The sequence below is a fragment of the Budorcas taxicolor genome, chromosome 23 (genome assembly GCF_023091745.1).
Source record: "Budorcas taxicolor isolate Tak-1 chromosome 23, Takin1.1, whole genome shotgun sequence".
Classification (NCBI taxonomy): domain Eukaryota; kingdom Metazoa; phylum Chordata; class Mammalia; order Artiodactyla; family Bovidae; genus Budorcas; species Budorcas taxicolor.
This window is the reverse complement of record NC_068932.1, coordinates 13,911,489-13,924,763: the sequence shown is the minus strand read 5'-3', so window position 1 is coordinate 13,924,763 and position 13,275 is coordinate 13,911,489. Positions and strand designations below refer to the sequence as shown.

The window sequence follows — 13,275 nt, the reverse complement described above, 5'->3', positions numbered from 1 at the left end:
GCCTGGAAGAGAGCATATCCAGGGGAAGCTGTTGGATTTCCTGCCCTTACAGACAGTTCTTTCTCATTTTGAAAGAGCGGCTGTATGAAGTTAGTGGAGTTCTAAGTCCGTGGAATGAATGATTGAGAAGGGACTTTTCTTTCTCCAGATGTTCTTGTCATGTCATTACCTCACACCTTGGGTAGATTGTGTGGGAAAATGGATCAAATTATTACGGTACATCCTCTTTTCTAAACTTTAAAACTAACTCTTTATAAACTTACTTCCATAGACAAACATCTTTCTATCCCTTCAAAAGACCTAACGTTAAGTCATTGAGACAAGAGTTAGTGTTTAGGACTATGAAATTTATCTCAAGTAACTAGATTATTAGTGAGATAGTCACTTTTCTTTTAACAATTATTTAATGAGTTAAAGGTTGGGTTATTCAAAGAGAAAGCTTATTTACTCTTGCTAATTTTTTGTGTGTTTTAAATAGGCCATCCTAGCATAAAGTAAGGAGAACACTAAACCATTTATGTCTCTTCTCTGAGTTTCAAGATAGTTTCACGTGAACTCTAAGACTTTGTATAATTTGGTATGAATGAGTGAGTGGAGAGTCGAGGGAGTGGCTTATTTATTCATCCTTGCCTGTATTAGTTATCCATTGCTGTGTAAAAAATTACTCTAACATTCAGCAGCTTAAAACCACAAACATTTATTTTTTCTCATGCAGCTTCCAAGGGACAGGAATCTGGAAGTAGCTCTGTTGGGTAGTTCTGGCTCAGGGTCTCCCATGAGAGAGACAGTCAAGCTGTTGGATGGAGCTTTGGTCGACTGAAGGCCCAACTAGGGCTGGAGAAGTCTCTTCCAAGTTCAGTTGTGTGGTTTGGGGAAGATCTTAGTTCTTCACTGCATGGGCTTCTCCATAGAGTTGCTTGACACAGCAGTTGGCTTCCCCTAAAATGTGAGATCCAAGAGGGAAAATGAGTGATTGAGATGGAAGCGGCAGAGTCTTTTATAATCTAATCTCAGAAGTGTCATACCATCACATCTGCCATATTCTCTTGGTCAGACAGAGACCAACCCTGGTCTAGTGCAGGAGAGAGGGCCACGAAAGGGTGTGAATTCCTGCAGGCTGGGATCCACGTGGCCCACCTTGGAGGCTGGCTGCCTCATACCTACCTCCCAAGGACTCCTGCATCTGCCTCCTAGCGTCGAGAAAGATAGGGACAGGATAGTTGGTGTTGGTTTCTCCTGTCTGTCTTTTCCTCCGCTGGGTCCCCATCTCTTTGACCCAGGGTGAGAGAAGAGGGTAATTTCTCTCGGCTGCTAGAGTTACCAGTCATCTCTCCAGCTTCCCGTCTGCTGTCTCTTGGAGAGTGCTTCAGAGCCATGGGACAGTAGCCTCTCCAGAACAAAACTCAGCTGTTGCCTCTGTCCTCCTCTTGAAGAGAGATTTGATTGAAGATCTTTGTCAAATGTGCCTATATTTCCCTAAATATATTGTGTTCCCATCACAGGATACAGCTATGAGCAAACTCTGGTTCAAGCAAGATGATAAGTTTTTCTTGCCCAAGGCCTGTCTGAACTTTGAATTTTTCAGGTATGTAAAATGAATCTAGCTACAAAGCTTCCTAACATTTCTAAAAGTTTTCTTTGCTTCCTTAAGTACCTATATCTGGAAATAAAAGGACTTAGAATTATTCAGCGTAGACCAGGAAAGGTGCGTCTGCTGTTAGATGGTATTTTAGGAGCCAAGGGTGTTGATTCTTCCTTTCCTTTGAGGAGTACACTCTTCAGCTGAAATGATTTTTGTTAGCTATTAGGAGGATCTTCCTAACCTGGAGGATTTTGAATCTGGGAAGGCTGTAGATTCACCAGAAGTTCACTGAAAAAAGATGAAATAATCCAGGGTGGTCTTTTGTTATGGTTTTGGTTTTGTATTCCTAGATCTTGCCCAGAAAAAGAGTAGTTATTAAATGGTCTTGAGTCCCTTCCAGTCCTTTAATTCTCTGGAGTCCTTAGATATTGCGTTCTTTATTTCTGACTTGGTAGGAGATGTTTAGTAAAATTTATGAATAATGCTACGGTTGCAGTGATTCCTCAGTCTAAATCTTTAGTTCATCTCTGTCTTCTTTATTTGTGTGATAATGTTATCATTCAATTCAGATTTTACTCTGAGTCTGTACTCTGTAATTTTATATTTCTAAAATTCAGTGGTCTGTTTATTTATTTATTTATTTATTTATTTAAAAACCCTATCATCATCTAATAATGTTCACTATGATGATCAACTTTTTCATTAATTTTTGTTTGATTTGCTTGGCATGAAATTAAAGCTGAGATGTGTTTTAAATGTTTCAGAAGAGGGAAAAAGAATCTCTAAGTAGAATGTTAATAGTTCACCAACAAGTATGTTGAGATTGTAGAGATAGCAGCATTGTTTATCTATAGCATGAGATTCATAGATTATCTAGAGCTGCACAGAGATTGTTGCTTTTTTTTTAATGTCAAACCTGGACTTTCTGATTATGGCTTACTATTGGCAGAAAATATTACAACGCTGGTTTTAGTTTTTAATAGTTAAAAGTGATATTTTTTAACACTCTAAGCAGCTTGCCACACTTGGCCATTTGGCTTCTGTGGTTTGGCTTCAGAATATCTTTTGAGAGACCATTTGACATTTTCGCATTCTCTAAACTTCCAGCATAGCTCTCAGAATTAAAAATATCTGCTTCCCACCAATCCGTCTTGGTCCCTCTAGAGATAAACACTGTTAAGTTTCTTGTACATTCTTATAGAAATTTTCTGTTTGTATATATCCTTTTAATCTTTTCAGAAATAGGATAGTATCATGCGTACATATAGTTTTTAAAACTCTGTGATCCATATTTAAGCACATAACATCTGGTTACAAAATAATATGTTTTAAATTAACAAGTGAATCAGGATTTAAGCATTCCACTTGAATCATGTTCTCTTTTAAAAGTTCGTTTAGTACTCTCTCCAATTCACCAGCAAGACTGGTGTTTCAGAACACTTCTTGGAATTGTGTTCTGAGCTTTAGCCCTATGGCTTTGAACTCCCAGATCTGGCTTTGTCTGGCTTTTCACTTCCACCTAAGGGTGGCTACGGGGACAAGCCCTCTTGAGGATCCTCTCTTGTTTTGGTGCTTTTGCTTTTGTGAGCTGTGCCAGTAAGGTTTCTGAACTGCTATTTACCTAAAGAAGGAGATCTGTCATTGTGTATAATAAACACTTAAAAAATGAAATGACAGGGTACTATTTAGATTCGCCAGGTGGAGAATGTTTGTATACCTTTATGATTGTCTCTTTGATATTAATTTCTCTGGGCTAAGCATTTTACCCCTGTTTTTACTTCGTTATCAGCTTTTGATAAAATTGTTGCTTTGCTCTCAGTGCATTGGTTATTTTTACGGTGCTATGGATAAAATGAAACTTACAATTTGCTGCCAGACAAACTAAGCCAAGAGGCTGCCTCAGGTCCTTTGCATTGGCTGTTTCCTCAGACTAGAAAGTTCTCCATTGAGATATCCCCAGAGCTTGCTCCTTTGCTTCTCAGGCACAGATGTCACCTTATCAAAGAGGCCTTGATTAGCAATTTTATAGAAATTAGTAGCCTTCCTGTCCTACCTATCACTCCTTTTCCTCTTACCCTGCCTAATTTTTCTCCATAACACCACCACCACCTGATGTATCATATTCAAAGGTGTTATTTGCCTCCTCTGCTTGACTTGTTCCTTCTTTATTCCCAGTACCTAGAGGAGTGTGTAATATTGTAGTAAGAATGTAGTACATGTTTGTTGAATGAAGGAATATTTTACTTGCTGGTCATAAATGTGAGCAGTGTCACAGAGTCAAATGAATAGGTCATTTGACTTAAATCCGAATCCTAACTCTCCTGCTACCAGCCCAGGTGACATGAGGAAAATGATCTTTCTTATTTGAGAAATGAAGGCTTAAAATTAGGTGATCTCTGCAGTCTTGCACTCTGTAATTGTTTCCTCTCTCTTGTTGATGTTTCTCACTTAAAAATTTCCCTGTTTTATATGAAAAAAATTTCCTATGTTAATATTTTTTTCCTGGTTCTGGCTGCAATTATATGATGGATATTATCTATGCCTTTACTGACAGTGTTCTAGTCTGCTGGTTTAGGTGGAAACTCAGATACGCTAACATTTTCACACGTGTCAATTTTTCTCTTTCAAGTCTCAGTTTGTCTCTTTGAAGTCTATGTAATCATAGCGCAAAGTTCTCAGTCCCATCCTTCTGTCCGCAATGGGTATGTATGGCTTGCTTAGAGGAAGAAAGAGGATGTGCAGATGCTGTGTCAGTCAGCTCTGTCGGCCATGCCTTTTCCTACCAGCCTAGACGTGGACATGCATTTTGTCCCATTCCTACTCCCCACCTACCCAGTGTTTCTAACTTGTCGGTGCTACCACGCCATCTGGGGTAATAGTTCCTTTTCCCTCTTCACTACTACCAGTACACATGGCATATTTCAAGCTTCTTTGTTAGACATCTTGTTGTTGTTGTTGTTTTTACTCATGAGAAGAGACAGATTCAAGAATTCAAAGCGTATCTTCAGGAAGTTATTTTAACCAGTGTTCAGTTCCTTGATCCATCTCGAAAGGCCGTATCACATTGGGAAGTAATAAATCAGCTATTTTACTGTCAACATTTTCTTCCAGCCCATTTGCTTATGTGGACCCCTTGCACTGTAACATGGCCTATTTGTACCTTGAGCTCCTCAAAGACTCACTCAACGAGTATGCATATGCAGCAGAGCTAGCAGGCTTGAGCTATGACCTCCAAAATACCATCTATGGGATGTATGTAAGTACCCACGTCTTAGAGCCTTCCACTCATCAACATTTTTTATATTGATTTGATGGAAGCATTTTTGATTGAGGGTATGAGTTTAATTTCTTTTAAAAAAAATCTTTGTGGCTAATCATATTTTCTTATCATTTAATTTTTAAGTTAGCTCTTAAGTATTCAGCAATATACCATTCATATTATGCAAATTTTCCTTGATTTTTTTTTTTTTAAACATCTTTTCATCAGATCATCATATTTTTCTCCTCAAAACAAAATCGGACCCTGACTTAGGTTTAGATCTCACCCATCCTGTATCTGAAGTCTTGGTCTTTGACGGTAGGGAATGAAGTCTTCCTGCCATTGTAAGACAGAAGGTTGGCTTATGCTATTTCCCTAGAGATTCCGATCACGAGGCTGCATATTCATACTCTTCGGTCATGTTTCTTCATTACCATGCCACTGCTTGAGGTATCAAAGCATTTCTTTTGTTTTTCTTTTCGTTAGTCGCTACATTTATGCTGATCCTCTCCATTGCAACATGACATACCTGTTTATCAGGTTATTGAAGGATGATTTAAAAGAGTATACATATGCAGCACGCCTCTCAGGTTTGAGCTATGGCATTGCATCAGGAATGAATGCTATACTTGTAAGTAAAAGGAAAACCAAAGAAAAGGCGTCACCCCGTTTAAGCATTATGTTGAGCTTGGGAAAACTATTAACTTCTGCGTTTTAAACCAAGAAGATTGATGGTTTTTTTCCTTGCACCTTTTTAATGGTTGGAGAACTCAAGTTAGTATTAGTTCCACTAACAAACGATTTAGTCGAGTTTAGTGCATTTTGTGAACATGTATGTGTGCTACATGTATTTGCATGTTCTTCTGCTTGAAACATTTAACATGTTAATCCTGAAAGCATGTTGGTCTTCCCATGTATTTGAATATATTAGCTTCTGTAAGTGAAAGATACCTGTAGTTGCTATTGTGGTGCCCAGTTTTACTTATAAGCTTCTTTGTTGTTGGTTTTTTTCTGTTGACAGTAGTAGTAAGTTCCTGTGTTCAAACACATCTGACGTTTTTATTTAATTTATTTTGTAGCATTAACTGCTTTTAAATGTGTTTTAAAATATAGATTATTAAATGCATCACAAGAAATAACTAGATCCTTTCTGTTGAAATCATTTCTCTTAGGTTTCCAAACTTACACCTCATTTCCAAATTAACACTCTTCCTCTGGCACACATTCATCTTCACTTTTCTTGAAAATGTATGTTTCCATAAAAACTAAAATGAGTGCATGTGCTGTGTGCTCTAATTCTATACAAAAGGTCTTAGATTTTTAAAATTTTATTTGAAGTGACTTTTTTTTCTTCACACAAGTAATTTTTCTGGTAGTTTCTGTTTAATGTATAAGAATGTATGTAACTTAACCATTCTCAGAGACCCGGAAAATTTGGAGCCCAGAGAACAAAGTAAAATTCAAATAGGAAAGTAATAATCTATGGCTTATTTTTTACTGTTGACTTTTAGTAGCATATTACCATTCAGTTAATCATTTTAATTTGTGACAAAACGGGCTTCCTGCTGGTTGTCAGTCTGGTGCCCACAGTGCATGATGTGCTCTCCATGGTCAGTGACCGTCACTCTTGCTGAGGTTCTTGCCTATCAGTTTTCATCAGGTAGAGACTTCCAGAGGTATTCTAGTTGCAGCGTGTTCTCTACTGCTGTGGGTGCCACCATGTGGCAACATAACAGTAGAAAATGGGCTTTCCCTACTTTTCAAAATGTTATGGTTTCAGGGACTATTAAATTGTCCTCAGGCAAGATCCAGGTGGTACATACAGAGTATCCTTACTTCACATCTGTTTTGCCACTGGCTTTTGGTACATCAGCAGAACTCATTAAACCAGCAAGTGGTATGACATATGGATCCTTATTGGGCAGCTCAGAACAGGAAAAGTGGCCAAATGCCACATAGTACAAAATTGGGACTGCCTGATTTCTTAAAAGATGATTTTTAAAAATATTTAAATATAAACACTTTGGGGGCATATCCAATAGTTTGCCAGATAACATTCCCCTGTGATGTTTACCTTCTTAACACACCTATAAAAACCTTAAGCCTGCCATTCCTTAGAAATTCTTTTAGAACATTAAACTTAAAATACTTTCTATAATTAATGTGATTTAATGAGAACTTGAATTTTGATGATATAGTGTGTGCTGCCATAGTTTGGCACCAGGTAAGTTTTCTTGTTATTGTTTAGGAAAAGCAAAAATATGCTTTTGGGTCTTAGTAAATAAAGATGGTTAATGTTATCTTCCTAAATGTTAAACTATATTTATGAGAAAGGAAATTCATTAAATTTGTTTTATTTTAATTTTGATACACCTGGTTTGGGGATTTCCTAAATGTTTAAAAGTCAAATTTAAGTTGTTTCATGGTATTTTTAGACTTTTAATATCCTGAACTCTTTCTGTAGCTCTCGGTGAAAGGTTACAATGACAAGCAGCCAATTTTGCTAAAGAAGATCATTGAGAAAATGGCTACCTTTGAGATTGATGAAAAAAGATTTGAAATTATCAAAGAGGCAGTAAGTTTTCTGAACTTACTTTTACTTTTTTTAATTCATCAGTAATATTGCCATGTTATGAACATTTTTGAGAAAGAGGTGAGGAGGAAAAGAAGCGTTCATAACTCTGTATCAGTCATTTCATCCTGTCTTTGCTAGACCCTATATTTTTCCCAGAAAGCAAGCCTGGGAGAGTCTAGGGAACACCTGGCCCCCTTCTCTGTAGGGCCTAAGAGCTAGGACAGCGCTTTCTTTCAGAAGGGAAATTGAGGTAGATCTGGTGGCTTTCAGGGACTCCTTGAAGATTTTAAGATTTCAGCCTCCACTGAAGAAGAAACTTGGTTCTACAGGCTGGGACTTCAGCCTGACATGATAGCTTTGTCCCATTAGGGCAGACTAGTTAGGCTTGATGTATCTTCCACTTAAATTCAACTCATGGCTGGCCCAGTAGTGGATATATGGGATGTATAGCTGCTTTAAAAGCCAAACTGTGACCTTCATTGTACACCCAGAGAAATTATCATCAGTTTTCAAATGAAGATTCAGTAGTATATGTATAGACACACACATAGCCATGTTTCTTGATTAGGCTTTGGGGATGACCTTGTAGGGAAGAATTAAAGGATGCCAAGAGATGGAGGCCCTGAAAACTGGGGATAGCTTCTGAGGGATGAATGAGGTCCCACAGTGAAGGCTGTACATGTGAAGGAAGTACATGTCAGATGCTAGGGGTAAGGGAGCAGGCTAGACAAAGGAAAAGCATGCTCCTTAAGGATCAGAGGGGAATTTGTCTGATCACGTAACTTCAAAAGGGAGGAAGAAGACAATATCCCACATCTCAGTAGCACACAATTTATGCAAATTGAAGTTTGATTATAGCTGCTCTTTGGAAATGATTTTAAAAGGATGGGATAAAATTAACAGACCCCTGTCTTCCTTCACTAGTATATGCGATCTCTTAACAATTTCCGAGCTGAACAGCCTCATCAACACGCCATGTACTACCTCCGCTTGCTGATGACGGAAGTGGCCTGGACTAAAGATGAATTAAAAGAAGCCTTGGATGGTGAGACTCTTCCTGCTTATAGCTTGACGCTTTCTTCATTGTTTTCTAAAATCATTTTGGTTTATGCTATTACCTACTGTTTATGCTTTCTAATAACATAGTTCCGTTAAAGAAGCCAACTGTGTATACTTTCTTTTCTTTCTCTTTTTCTTTTTTTTTAACAAAAACAGTGGTAGCCTTTGAAGTTGTTTTTGTATTCTGGCAGTTTAACCACATTTGCTCTTTTCAACGTGGACCCACAACATTTAGCTGCTACTGTTCATAGGTTTCTGCAAATGACAGTGTTTTGACCCAAGAATTTACCTTGTTAATATTGAAGTTTTCCGAAAAGGAGAAAGGGGCTGAGTTTAAAAGCCTTATCCCATAGAAAGAGTACTTCAGCATCTGTAGACCTATTCAGTTTGGTTAAAAAATGGAAACTGTGTAAATTAACCTGAGGAGTCATCTTTTGTTGCTTTTTTCCTAAAATCTTAAATCTAATTTTCAGAGGTTTTGCCTGAAAGTCCTAGATTCCTCAAGGGCAGTGAATTATGCCTTCCGTTTGTTCTTTTTATTTAGTATTTATATTATGCCCTCAGTGTGTGTCTAATGAATGTCTGTTCAGTGGAATGAAATTACTTTCAGGGTTTTACTGGAAAGAATGTAGACTGATCTCATCCTTTATTGTTGTTTTATCTTTTCCACTTCTCAGCATTGCGCTACCAATTAATCTTCCTTCCTACATGCTCAGTAGTAAGAAAAAAGAATACTGTTGAATTTTTAATAATCTTTTATGACAAATCCTTACTTATTATGTATCACTGTGCCTTTGATGTCTTCAGTGACAGGTCAAGAGCAAAGTATTGAAGATCATTATTTTATTGGTTGCCTCAGGCACAGGGTAGGCATATAGATTATAAAGTTCATTAACTAAAACAGCATTTACTGACTGCCTGCTCGGCACCAGGTACCAGACTGCAGGTGCTAGAGATTTAAAAATGATCAGTTTGGTGGGGTTTCTTGGATCAAGGCGCTCCAGTCTAGTGACAAAGCATAAATGCAAGCATGTTATTTTTGTAGAGGCAAAGAGACTGAGTGCCGAGGGGGTCCAGCGAAAGGGCCTTCTAGGGCAGTGCAGTGGAGGGGAGCACGTATGGACTTTGGAATTAGGCCAAGATTCAAATGCAGCTTTGCAGCTTACTAGCTTAATGACTTTGGACAAGAAATTTAAATTCTCTTAAGTTTAGTATCTTCACCTTTTTCCCCCACTTGGCCACTGTGCAGCTTGTGGCCTGACCAGGGATTGAACCTGGGCCCTTGGCAATGAGAGTATGCAATCCTAACTACTGAACTGCCAAGGAATTCCAGTTTTCTCACCTTTAAAATGGGAATAATTGCATATAATTTACAGTTTATAACGTCTATAAAATGCATACATACATAGTAAACACTTGTTAATTCCCTTCCTATGTCTGTCTTTAAAGTTTAATCACTAGCGTTAGCATCCATTTAAGCATTAATTAGCATAGTGTCCTAACGGAAAAGGGACAACTCTTCTTTACTGAAGTTCAGTTCAGTTCAGTCCAGTCCAGTCGCTCAGTCGTGTCCGACTCTTTGCGACCCCATGAACTGCAGCACACCAGGCCTCCCTGTCCATCGCCAACTCCTGGAGTTTACCCAAACTCATGTCCATTGAGTCGGTGATGCCATCCAACCATCTCATCCTCTGTCGTCCCCTTCTCCTCCTGCCCTCAATCTTTCCCAGCATCAGGGTCTTTTCCATTGAGTCAACTCTTCGCATCAGGTGGCCAGAGTACTGGAGTTTCAGCTTCAGCATCAGTCCTTCCAATGAACACCCAGGACTGATCTCCTGTAGGTTGGACTGGTTGGATCTCCTTGCAGTCCAAGGGACTCTCAAGAGTCTTCTCCAACACCACTGGTTCAAAAGGGTTACTAGTGGAAAAACTGAAATCCAGATAAAGTAGTTTTTTAGTTGATAGTATTGTCCCAGTGCTAACTTCTTAGATTTGATCAGCATCCTATGGTAGTGAAAAGTGTTAACGTTAGAGAAAACTGGGTGAGGGGATGTAGGAACTCCCTACGCTATTTTTGCAGCTCTTCTGTAAGTCTCAAGTCATCTCAGAGTTTTGTTGTTTTTTTTTAAAAAAGACCTCGTAGATAGAGCTTACAATTTCTCACCCCTGTTTGCAGATGTCACCCTTCCTCGCCTTAAGGCCTTCATACCTCAGCTCCTGTCACGGCTGCATATTGAAGCCCTTCTCCATGGAAATATAACAAAGCAGGTGGGTGATTGAGGTGTTAGCAGTCTTTTATAGACCACTGCAACAGAAGTTTTACCCTATTTGTTTTAAGACTACTGACTAACCACCACAGTGTGGCTGTATACACATTAGTGTTGACTCGGCCTTCTCTGCCCTCTGCAGGAAGGTAGGAGAGGGTATACGAAGAGTTGAATGGGCCTGGTTGACTGGACCACTTTCACGGCTGCCTTCTCTGTTGTTGTCTGCCCTGTGCGGTCCCTGGAGGAAATGGGAATAATGGTCCCTTCTCTAGAACAGCAGGACTGTATAGTGGATAAGAGCACGTAGTGTGGAATCAGCCCGGATTCAAATCCTGACTCAGCCAGTTACAAGTTATGTAATCTTCTGAAAGCGTCTTAATCTCTCTATGCTCAGTTTCTTTATCAGTATATTGTGTACAAGGATTAAAGTAAATAGTACATTCCAGGTGTTTCGCACATGGAAAGCTAAACGGAATTTAGAATTCCCGTGGTAGTCTGTCTCAAGAGCCCATACTCTCTGCCACCCCACTCTCTCCAGAACAATATGCCAAGGTCAGGTGCTGTTATGTGGCTGAGAAAGGATTCTTCCCTGTGTCAGTTTTATTCAGAATAAAGCCTCATGCTTACCTCTTTTTTACTCTGCTGTAGCCCCAAATATTTGTGGTGAGGGCCATTCCCTTGACACCAACTTCCCATCAGCGATACGGCTCCAGCATCGAAATTGGTGCCGATGATTGTCTGGGTCTCTCTTTCTCCTAACTACCACCTTACTGACTCTATTGCATATCAGCAAGTTCAGTTTTTATCTATTTGAGCAGGATCAAATGTACTTAAGGTTTTAAAAATCCACTTTGATAAAGCTGGTTAGTTTATTTCACACATATGTTGTTTTCATATTGCATGGGCTGCTGTCTAATCAAGATACATTTGTGGTTTTGTAATGTGCCATGACCTGCCTTTCTAGGCTGCGTTAGGAATCATGCAGATGGTTGAAGACACCCTTATTGAACACGCTCATACGAAACCACTTCTTCCAAGTCAGCTTGTTCGGTACAGAGAAGTTCAGCTTCCGGACAGTAAGTGGAAATGTTCTGTCTTTGGGAATGGACTGCTTTGACATAATTTTGTGTGTGATTACAGGTGGACTGAAGTCACTTGGATGATAAAATATAATTTTATGGTAAAGATCTGCTGGGATTCTGTACTAATTTATAACTAAAGATAGATAATTCTGCAAGAAAATTATCTATCGGAGGGCCAAAGAGGTGAAATTGAATGATACTGGAAGTGTCTGGTAATTGAGCGTAGAGGAGTGAAGAAGTGAAAAAAAATCACAAAACTAGAGAAGTATTGACTGGGAAGCATGTAATAAAATTTATTTATAAAAAATGGAAATTAGAATTAGGAGCCCATAGGAATTGACATAAAGAATTGATAATAATATATGGGAGTTTTCAGTGTTGGGTTACTTTTGCATTAACAGTGATTTCTTTTGGTATAGAACTCATTAAGCATTATTTTCAATGTTGTTCAGAATTGTATAGTGGAAAGTATATTAGACCAGTGATGAGAAGCATTGGTTTTTTTCCTTAAACTTTTTTCTAAAAGTAATTGCTTCCTCTTCTGACCTCCCGGCACAAGTTTTCTGAACCTCCCTTCTTCAAGCTACTCAGCACTTCTCTCACACTGGCACTGAAGTGCATCTCCGTCTCCCTTGGTAGGCTGTGCATTTCCTAAGGGCTGGGGTCTGTGTCTGGCGCGCTTGAGTAGCTACTAAAGCATTACCTCAGGATCTCTTTGTTGAATGCTCCAAGACACCTTGAGCACAGTGCTACTATTCTGCATAGCCAGTCCTCACAGACCAGGTTATGGCTCATTTTGAACTTAAGCTTCTTCCTCAGTCACTACAGCATGGCACAGAGGAAGAATCAGGAACTGCCATTCAGAAACCATTGAACGTGGTAATCAGGCAATTACTAAACACTGTATTTGCTTAGTCACATTTACTGCTCATGAGATAGTTATCAGATCATAAAGCATGGCCGTCTGTTTATAACTTTGATGAAGGACTTGATCAGCATATCTCAGCTCTCCATCATCCAACTGTATGTCCTTGGATAAGTTTCTCACTTCTCAGGGTCTCAGTTTCTTTATCCCTAAAGTGAGATGTCAGACTGGGGCATCTCTACACGTTGTACACATATGTATAAATTTGTGAGTTGACCTTCAGTGTGGGTGTTGGTAAACAATATTGAATGCTAAGTAGATAATAGCACAACTAGTGGTTTAAAAAATTGTTTTGCATGGTTATTAAACCATAGGTTGTATTTCTATTGAGTTTCTTATAGATACTAGCTAGTTCTAATTTAGTGTGTTCTCTGCATTGTAGATTTCATTAACTATGATCTCAATTAGCATTAAAATTTACTTAGTCATAAAGTGGGTCTTTTACAAGTGTTTTGCCCTTTAAAGTCATTGAATGTTTATGAGGGCCTCCCAAGTACAGATCACTGTATTAGGATTCCCTTGGGTA

The 13,275-nt window shown here is 38.8% G+C and overlaps 1 protein-coding gene across 1 annotated transcript in view; it reads left to right on the top strand.

Annotated features, from left to right (window-relative positions):
• IDE (insulin degrading enzyme) overlaps window positions 1-13,275 on the top strand; it is a 94,851-nt gene that overhangs the window by 72,716 nt on the left and 8,860 nt on the right. The window contains exons 14-19 of the mRNA XM_052660662.1: window positions 1,503-1,585; window positions 4,694-4,838; window positions 7,306-7,416; window positions 8,341-8,461; window positions 10,652-10,743; window positions 11,707-11,818. Coding sequence (XP_052516622.1) covers window positions 1,503-1,585; window positions 4,694-4,838; window positions 7,306-7,416; window positions 8,341-8,461; window positions 10,652-10,743; window positions 11,707-11,818 — 664 coding nt within the window. The remainder of the gene's footprint in view (window positions 1-1,502; window positions 1,586-4,693; window positions 4,839-7,305; window positions 7,417-8,340; window positions 8,462-10,651; window positions 10,744-11,706; window positions 11,819-13,275) is intronic.